Below are 9,878 nucleotides of genomic sequence, written 5' to 3' on the forward strand. Positions count from 1 at the left end.
CTATAGACTAGACAATAGACTGGACTATAGACTAGACTATAGACTAGACTATAGACTAGACTATAGGCAAGACTATAGACTAGACTATAGAATAGACTATAGACTAGACTATAGACTAGACTATAGACTAGACTATAGACTAGACTATTTTACTATTCCAGGATATTTTATCATGGTTACAACAAACTAATCTTTGGTATTTTAGCCACATATGATTATTTCAAATCCTGTTTATACACTGAAAAAAATCCATGCTTAATATATACGAAAAATGTCGTACATTGTACGAATCTTTCGTTGTTTCACACCACGAAATTATTTCGTAATATATACGAAATTGTACGAAATATTTTGGTATAATGCAAAATAATATTATAAAAATTAATTTAAATAAATTGAAAAAAGTAAATTTTGAATAAATATGGTAAAATTTACGAAATATTAATTTATGCAAACATTTTTTTTTTTTTTCATTATCATTTCAATTAATTTCATTATGTTTAATTTCGCTAAAATTTAAGTAAAAAGTATTATGAAAGGTTTTCGTACTTTCGTAAAAATAGAAAAGGGTCTTATTAAATAATATTTCGTATTATACACGAAATTTTTGTAAATATTACGAAAAAAGAAGTTACGAAATTTTTTTTCGTAAAGTTGAGCATGGATTATTTTCAGTGTACCAGCATTGTCTGAGAAAACATGATAATGTCTCCTCATACTTGATTGTTTATCCCCAATCCTAGACGCAAGTGTGACTATAAAGTTCTATTACAGAAATCTTTAACCTGTCTTTTGGAACATTAGGATTAATTATTATAAGATTCCTAATCATGCAGCAACGTTCTCAGTCGAATATTTTTAGTATTATACGTAGAACTCTTTTACTGGTTTTTCCAATAAATTATCCCCAAAACCTCAGAACTTTTGGTATTCTCCTTGCAATTAGAAAATAAAGTTAAAACACTTTTCAATATTATTTCATATATTTATTCCATTTACTTATTTAAAATATAATTTATCTATATAACCGTTAAATAATCCTTTTAACCAACGGTCTTCCTGCCACGTCTGCGTACAACACGGATACCACGACGACGATTTCTGCGGGCTTTACGATTGCGACGTTGGATTTTACGATTGCGTCTGATCTGACGATTGCGACGACGGATCTTACGGTTTCTGCGTGCTTTGCGATTCTTGTTCTTGCGGCTTACTTTACGTCTGCGTATACGACGGTTACGACGATTTCTGCGACGTCTAACACGGCGAGCACGAGCATCTGTGACATCGGACTCAATATCATCATCTAAAGCATTTTCTTCATCATCATCATTTTCAGAGACTTCAAAAGCTCTAGCTTCGGCTGGTGGTGGTGATGGAGAAGGAGTAGGAGCATCAGGATCAGGCGATGAGGGAGATGGTGTAGATTTGGCAGGTGGTTTACTTGCTTCCGTTGTCGGTGGAGTAGTTAATGTCGGTGGAGTGTTAGGTATCTCAGTATCTGTTGGCGTCAATGTCGGTGTAGTTGTTAATGGTGGTGTAGGTGGTAATGTTGGTGTTATTGGCAATGTTGGAGTAATATCGGTAGGTATTACCGTCTCAGTTATAGTTGGCTCAACTGGTGGTGGTGCTGGTGGACAGAATTCAGTTTTACCCATGGCACATAATTTTAACTTGAAAGTACGACCATTAGCAGTGTTATTGCCGGAGACCTTGAATCCATTAACACCAAAGCTTGAACCCAAAAGGGCCAAGGAAATTAAAAATAATGAAAATTTCATTATCTGCTTATTGTTCGTCGTTGTAAGAAGAACAATTGAAAGTGATATCAATTCCGTAATGTTCAAAAGTATTTATAGTAAAAATTCTACTTGGCTTCAGATTATTGTAAACTGTTTAGAAAACATCTGTACAAATAGTGGTGGTTGTAACGAATTTGGTTAAAAGTCTGTTTTGTTGGCTGTAAGAAGAACTTATTGATTTAGAAATGACCCACTTTTTTGACATAAGTTGACATTTCTTTGCTCAAGTTGTATTTGTTTTTAAATTAATAATATTAATATGTAGTATCAGAATCATATTATGATCAGATATTTGAGAAAAATTTAACAATTTAAGGTAAAAAACAAAATTTGTCGAAACACTCTCCTATCGAAATTTTAAGATTTTAGTTAAAAACTGAACTGAATGAGAAACCCGGCTTTCAAAAATATATATACTAGTGCTTATAAACTGAAATATCCTGCAAGAACCCTAATCTCATTACTTCTAGTTGTCAAAGAGCAAACTCTATATAGTCTCTTAGGGACGTAGGGAGAACGCTTATTCTAATTTTGATTCTGTTTGTAGTCTAGAAACATATACAGTCATGGACACAGTTGTTCCGAAAATCTACAACATAATCTCTTACAAGCCTTGGAACCTACTTATTCATGATTTTAGATGGCGTAGGAAATTCTCTAATCTTAGTTCATTTAGTTATTTATGAACTTATGAACTGATGTAGCCTGAAAGAACCCTGATCCCTCAACTTCTAGTTGTCATGCAGCAAACTCTATATAGTTTCTTAGCGACGTAGGGAGAACACTTCTTCTAATCTTGAAACTCTTTATAGTCTAGGAATATCTTCATAGCATGATGATCACTCTTAGAAGCCTTGAAATCTATTTATTTATGGTTTGAAATGGTGTAGGAAGATTCGCTTATCGTAGTTTATATAGTTATACACGAATAAACTGATTCGTAGAGATATAGAATCCTTGACCCATGATATCTTTGTAGTCTACGAATATATTAAATCGAGGTCTCTTAATAATGTGAGATTCACCAGAATCCAAGATCTTTTAATACTAGTTTTAAATAGAGAATGAAAAGAAATCTCAATAATGCAATCCTTCACTCCATACAGGTAGAAGGTTCCTATGTTAATCTTAGATATGTAACATACCTAATACATGATCTCTTAGTAGTGCTAACACGACTTCTAACACAACGAGCACGGGCATCTGTGATATCAGTCTCCATATGCCATTTTCAGAGACTTCAAAAGCTCTAGCTTCAGCTGGTGGTGGTTCTTGATGAATACCTTAGAACTGTAGAAAGATCCCCAGTTCAAGCTCTATATTAGTTTATGGTCCTTTATAGGAAATTTCTTATTCTGTACTTGCCAGTTATTCTGGAACATACTGAATTGAAGCGCAGAAAGATCTCAAATCGCAGAAACAGATTCATGCAGAATACATATTAATCATGGTTTTTCTTATAGTATAAGGTATAAACGGTGGTCACTCGATTTGAGTGACTCACTTGGATTCAAGTGGTTTCGGTATTGATTTGACGATTGTGTTGCTTGTTTCTAGTGTTGCTGAGGTGCCTGTGGTTAAGGTGGTGTGTGGTCCGGTATTTGTGGTGGTGGATATGGGGGGAGTTGGTGGCAAATTTGGAGTTGGTGTTATAATATCAGTAGGTATAATTGAGGTTGTAGTAGGATCAACTAGTGGTGGTGGACAGAATTCAGTCAGTTCAGACTGTTTATTTTGCTTATAACTAACTAACGAACAAAGTAACTAACTAACTAACTAACTAACTAACTAACTAACTAACTAACTAACTAACTAACTAACTAACTAACTAACTAACTAACTAACTAACTACTAACTAACTAACTAACTAACTAACTAACTAACTAACTAACTAACTAACTAACTAACTAACTAACTAACTAACTAACTAACTAACTACTACTAACTAACTAACTAACTAACTAACTAACTAACTAACTAACTAACTAACTACTAACTAACTAACTAACTAACTACTAACTAACTAACTAACTAACTAACTAACTAACTAACTACTAACTAACTAACTAACTAACTACTAACTAACTAACTAACTAACTAACTAACTAACTAACTACTAACTAACTAACTAACTAACTAACTAACTAACTAACTAACTAACTAACTACTAACTAACTAACTAACTAACTAACTCTAACTAACTAACTACTAACTAACTAACTAACTACTAACTAACTAACTAACTAACTAACTAACTAACTAACTAACTAACTAACTAACTAACTAACTAACTAACTAACTAACGAACTAACTAACTAACTAACTAACTAACTAACTAACTAACTAACTAACTAACTAACTAACTACTAACTAACTAACTAACTACTACTAACTAACTAACTAACTAACTAACTAACTAACTAACTAACTAACTAACTAACTAAATAGCTCTTAGTATTCAAGGAACAGACTCGATCATGGTCTATTTATATAAAGCTTAAGAATAAACCAATTCTCGATGGAATAGAAATATTTCAAACGTAGGATGGAAAAATGCCTACTTTCAGGTTCCACAATAGTCTAGGAATAAGCTTAATCGAGTTCTTAAATAACAGTTTAAAAACAAACTCAATCGTAGAAATCAAAGAAAGAACCACAATCGATGATGTTATAGTAGCATGTTACTGAAGAAGTCATGTTACTGAAGAAGTCAAGAAAGATACTCGATATACTCAATTGTGCCCTATAGTAGTAGAGGAATAAACCCGATTCTCAGGGCTTTAGAAACAGTTAGAAGATCCCTTACTAGTCTAGGAACAAACCCAATCCTCCATATTATAGAAACTAGAATAATGCTAATGAAGATGTTAAGAAATATCAAACATCTTAAGGTTTTGGCTTATTGCGGGAATAGAGGGGTTTCAGTAATATAGAAAACTCACTAATTTAGTGGTCTAGACACAAACTGAATCGTAGAATTAAAGGAATCATAAGCCCAGATTCCTGGATAGTTTCGAAACATACTGCAAAGTAGTATTTTAGTAAAGTAGCAAAATTTTATAATTTCAGTTCTTCTAGGATTATTTGAAATAATTTTTTTAATCTCACTCGACTAAAATGCTTTAGAAAGTATAATAGGCTCAGAACTGATGCTATGTAATTAAAAACAACTCAATAAAATGATATTTTTCATTATAAATCATATATATTTATGCAATCGAGCAACATCTGTTTAACCGCTAGTTTTCCTGCCACGTCTGCGTACAACACGAATACCACGACGACGATTTCTGCGAGCCTTGCGATTACGACGTTGGATTTTACGATTACGTCTGATTTGACGATTGCGACGACGGATCTTACGATTTCTGCGTGACTTGCGTTTCTTATTCTTACGGCTTACTTTACGTCTGCGTATGCGACGATTGCGACGGTTACGACGACTTCTAACACGGCGAGCACGGGCATCTGTGACATCAGATTCAACATCTAAAGCATTTTCCTCAACATCATCATCTTCCTCAATATCTAAAGCTCTACCTTCGGCTGGTGGAGGAGCATCAGGATCAGGAGATGAAGTAGGTGATGTTAGTGTATCGGTTGGTAGTTCACTTGTTTCAGTTGTAGGTGAGGTGCCGGTGGTTAAGGTAGTGGGTGGTCCGGTATTTGTGGTGGTCGGTATGGGTGGAGTTGGTGGCAAAGTTGGTGTTGGAGTTATAATATCGGTGGGTATTATCGAAGTCGTAGTGGGATCAACTGGTGGTGCCGGTGGACAGAATTCTGTCTTACCCATGGCACACAATTTTGACTTGAAACCGCCACCGCCACCTGTACTACTACCGCCCATGCCTAAGAAGGCATCAACACCAAAACTTGAACCCAAAAGGGCCAAGGATATTAGATATAATGAAAATTTCATTTTCAGTTTCTTCAACTCAATTGTAAAGAACAACTGAAAGTGATACGGTTTCCATAAAGTTCAAATGTTTTTATAGTAAAATTTTACATCTTAATTTACAATAATTTTTAGAAAAACAACTGTGCAAATAAGACAAACAAGTTTTAGTGGTAGTTAATAGGGTTCTTTTGAAGAAGAACTTATTGACTTAGGTTTGACCTATATATTTTAACATCTGTTTATAATCTTGTAGAAATATGTCCAGAAAGTTTGTTTGTTAAAGAAACTTGTTTTAAAATTTATCGACTAGAACAAGAACTTCTCTACTGACAGAGAATTTTCAATTGAGAACTTTTACTAAAGAAGTATAATACAGTGTCCCCACCTAGTAGTCTAGAAAGAGACTCTAACGTAGCAGAGAAAGTAACGTTCATAGAACTTAGTACTATATTTTTAGGTTCAATAATATATAAAATTTAAAAAGTACCTTTTGGAGAACAAAAATAGAAATTTGAAATTTTTAGAAGTTGTCACGGATTTTTGCTTATATCTTCACTATTTACAACCGATTTTACCGATTTTAAATAGGAAACTTCGCGAAAGCATGTCTGACAGAATTGTTGAAAATTTGGGTCCCAAATATGTCTGAGGTCTTTAGAAAATTCATTTCAACAAACATACAGACGGACAGAGAAACAGGACCATACTTTATAGGGTCGACAAATTATAATTTAGAAATTACAACCACAATAACTTCTCACGAAGGTAAAGGACATAAAAACGAAGTATTGGGATCGCTTTTAGTCGCAAATTCTAAACTTAAACTAGAAACCACCAAATTTCATTTAAATCGGACTAGCTGTTTCAAAGTTACAGATTTACTTTCAACATTTACTCATAACCCAATGTGCGACGAGTACGATCTTCACTGAGTTCAGTGCCATAATTTTTAGAAACTTCCAAAACTCGGTAATGTAACTTCATATCCATCTTCAGTTTCCTTGACATCTCCAGCAGAAGTTTTTTCATAAAGTTCAGTGGTGGGTTCTGGAACAGTCGCATCAATTAGTCCCACTACTTTCAAAAGAACAAACTCAATCGATAGGATTTTTTTTAATCCGAAATCTCTTAGAGGTCTAGGAACATATGTATTCGTGGTCTTCAGTAGTGTGAAAAGAATCATAATTGTAAAGACCTATAATATAAGGTCGAAGCATAGAAACATCTCTAATTCAAGGTCTTTTAGTGGTCTAGAATCTAGAAGCATACTTAAGCATTATCCTAGTTAAGCTTCCAGTTCTTCTTAAATACGCTCTATACTATTTTTGTAGTATAGAAAGATCGCTTAAACCTAGATCTTAGATTAGAGTAAGCATATTCTTAATTCGGGAGTCTACTATAAGGCGTGTAATATATTTAATGAAAAATCTCTTTACTCCATCCATTCCCACTTCAAAATCAACAAAAACAACAAAATAATTTAATTTTTAAACAATATTTATTTCAATTCCATCGTAGTCAAAGTTTGATAATATTTCCTTTAACCTCTACTTTTCCTGCCACGTCTGCGAACAACACGGATTCCACGACGACGATTTCTGCGGGCCTTACGATTGCGTCGTTGGATTTTACGATTACGTCTAATCTGACGATTGCGACGGCGGATCTTACGGTTTCTGCGAGCTTTACGATTCTTATTCTTACGATTTATTTTACGTCTACGTATACGACGATTGCGACGATTGCGACGGCTTCTTACACGACGAGCACGGGCATCACTGAGTTTAGAATCAATATCATCATCCTGTTCTTCATCATGTTCGTTAACATCCAAAGCTCTGCCACCACCACCTGCAGTAGTCTCATCATCTCCACCTTCAGTAGTTTCATCATCACCTCCTGCTGTCGTTTCCTTGTCATCTCCAGCAGTAGTTTCTTCATCGGGCTCAGGGGTAGGTTCAGGAGGTGAGGTGGTAGGTGGTGTTTCGGTGGGTGGTGATGTTGTGGGTGGAGTTTCGGTGGGAGGAGTTATACTAGTATCGGTAGTTGGTGAAGTATTAGTAGTTTGAGTTGTTCCAGTAGTAGGTCCTCCGGTTCCGGTAGTTGTGGGTGTTGTTGGTATAGGAGTTAAGGTAGGTGTAGTTGGATCAGTTCCGGTAGGTATTAAAGTAGATGTTGTAGTAGGATCAACTGGTGGTGCTGGGGGAGGACAAAACCCTGTTTTGCCTAAGGCACAAAATTTCTCTTTTAAACCGAGAAAGTGAGCATTAACCGAATAGTTGGAGCCTAATAGGACTAAGCAAAGTACGAGTAAAGAGAATTTCATTCTCAATTGTTTGTCTATTCAAATTCACTACAAGAATGAAGAATATATTATGATGCTATAACTTTGTAATAAAAGGCTTTATATAGTAAAATTTTCTTTAATTTAATTATTTGCATAAAATATAATAATGCAATTGTTCAAATATAAGAAAAAGTCCATTATTTTGAAACTTTTATTTATTGGTAAAAGTGCAGCAATTAAACTTTTAAATATTTAGAGTAAAGACAAGAAGTTTATTTGATGAATATGAACTTTTTTATAAAAAAACTATTTATTATTTGAACAACTGCTCAAGCTTTTCTCACAGCTTGTACAAACAAAGTCTTAAGATTTCATTTCAGAGTTTATTTTTCTGGAAAATATCGACTTTACCAAACTTTACTATATAATGTCTTCCATTGCATCTATATGGCATCATAAACTATTCTACATTCCAGTAGTGAATTTGAATAGAGGAAAACAAGTCGAGAATGAAACTCTCTTTATTTGTACTTTGCTTAGTCCTATTGGGATCCAACTATTCGGTTAATGCTCACTTTCTCGGTTTAAAAGAGAAATTTTGTGCCTTAGGCAAAACAGGGTTTTGTCCTCCCCCAGCACCACCAGTTGATCCTACTACAACATCTACTTTAATACCTACCGGAACTGATCCAACCACACCTACCTTAACTCCTATACCAACAACACCCACAACTACCGGAACCGGAGGACCTACTACTGGAACAACTCAAACTACCAATACTTCACCAACTACCGATACTAGTATAACTCCTCCCACCGAAACTCCACCCACAACATCACCACCCACCGAAACACCACCTACCACCTCACCTCCTGAACCTACCCCTGAACCCGATGAAGAAACTACTGCTGGAGATGACAAGGAAACGACAGCAGGAGGTGATGATGAAACTACTGAAGGTGGAGATGATGAGACTACTGCAGGTGGTGGTGGCAGAGCTTTGGATGTTAACGAACATGATGAAGAACAGGATGATGATATTGATTCTGAACTCAGTGATGCCCGTGCTCGTCGTGTAAGAAGCCGTCGCAATCGCCGTAATCGTCGTTTACGTAGACGTAAAATAAATCGTAAGAACAAGAATCGTAAGGCACGCAGAAACCGTAAGATCCGCCGTCGCAATCGTCAGATTAGACGTAATCGTAAAATCCAACGTCGCAATCGTAAGGCCCGCAGAAATCGTCGTCGTGGAATTCGTGTCATTCGCAGACGCGGCAGGAAGACAATCGGTTAAAGCGGATAAATATATAACGATGCAAATTTAAGATCGAATAAATTAAAAATAATATAATGGCAAAATTTTATAATTTGTTTTAATTTGGGACTGAGATTTCTTTGTGAATATATAGTTGGTCATCGAAGACGTGTTCTTTTTTCCAAACAATTAAAGATCGTTTTTCCGACATAATTTTGCATTGGAGAAAGGAAGAAATCCATAATTTTCGAAAGGCTAGGTTGTACTAATGCATATTTTAGATTAAAGTTAAGCGCAATATGTCTATAATGACATCTTGAGATCCTGCCGGCAATTTTTTCGCAGGATTTGTAAATCCAGAATTCCGGGAAATTGTTTCTAACGAACGAGCGAACTAGCTAACTAACTAACTAACTAACTAACTAACTACTAACTAACTAACTAACTAACTACTAACTAACTAACTAACTAACTACTAACTAACTAACTACTAACTAACTAACTAACTACTAACTAACTACTAACTAACTAACTAACTAACTAACTAACTAACTACTAACTAACTAACTAACTAACTAACTAACTAACTAACTAACTACTACTAACTAACTACTAACTAACTAACTAACTAACTA

At 34.8% G+C, this 9,878-nt stretch overlaps 3 protein-coding genes across 3 annotated transcripts; 1 reads left to right on the forward strand and 2 right to left on the reverse strand.

Annotated features, from left to right (window-relative positions):
• Positions 1–5,034: 5,034 nt before the first annotated feature.
• Positions 5,035–5,721, reverse strand: LOC119614875 (protein ECM25-like). Its single transcript, XM_037970971.1, has one exon. The coding sequence runs from the start codon at positions 5,719–5,721 to the stop codon at positions 5,035–5,037; it is 687 nt and encodes a 228-aa protein (XP_037826899.1).
• Positions 5,722–7,240: 1,519 nt separating this feature from the next.
• Positions 7,241–8,026, reverse strand: LOC119614876 (PH domain-containing protein DDB_G0287875-like). Its single transcript, XM_037970972.1, has one exon. The coding sequence runs from the start codon at positions 8,024–8,026 to the stop codon at positions 7,241–7,243; it is 786 nt and encodes a 261-aa protein (XP_037826900.1).
• Positions 8,027–8,496: 470 nt separating this feature from the next.
• LOC119614877 (PH domain-containing protein DDB_G0287875-like) lies at positions 8,497–9,282 on the forward strand. Its single transcript, XM_037970973.1, has one exon. It carries the CDS (start codon positions 8,497–8,499, stop codon positions 9,280–9,282), a length of 786 nt encoding a protein of 261 aa, XP_037826901.1.
• Positions 9,283–9,878: the final 596 nt, after the last annotated feature.

Source organism: Lucilia sericata, unplaced genomic scaffold (assembly GCF_015586225.1).
Source record: "Lucilia sericata isolate MDLA Ls3-8-SP2 unplaced genomic scaffold, ASM1558622v1 Contig003565F_arrow, whole genome shotgun sequence".
Lineage (NCBI taxonomy): Eukaryota > Metazoa > Arthropoda > Insecta > Diptera > Calliphoridae > Lucilia > Lucilia sericata.

Coding starts and splice junctions, on each gene's coding strand:
- LOC119614875 (XM_037970971.1), bottom strand. CDS start 5,721: ATGAAATTTTCATTATATCTAATATCCTTGGCCCTTTTGGGTTCAAGT.
- LOC119614876 (XM_037970972.1), bottom strand. CDS start 8,026: ATGAAATTCTCTTTACTCGTACTTTGCTTAGTCCTATTAGGCTCCAAC.
- LOC119614877 (XM_037970973.1), top strand. CDS start 8,497: ATGAAACTCTCTTTATTTGTACTTTGCTTAGTCCTATTGGGATCCAAC.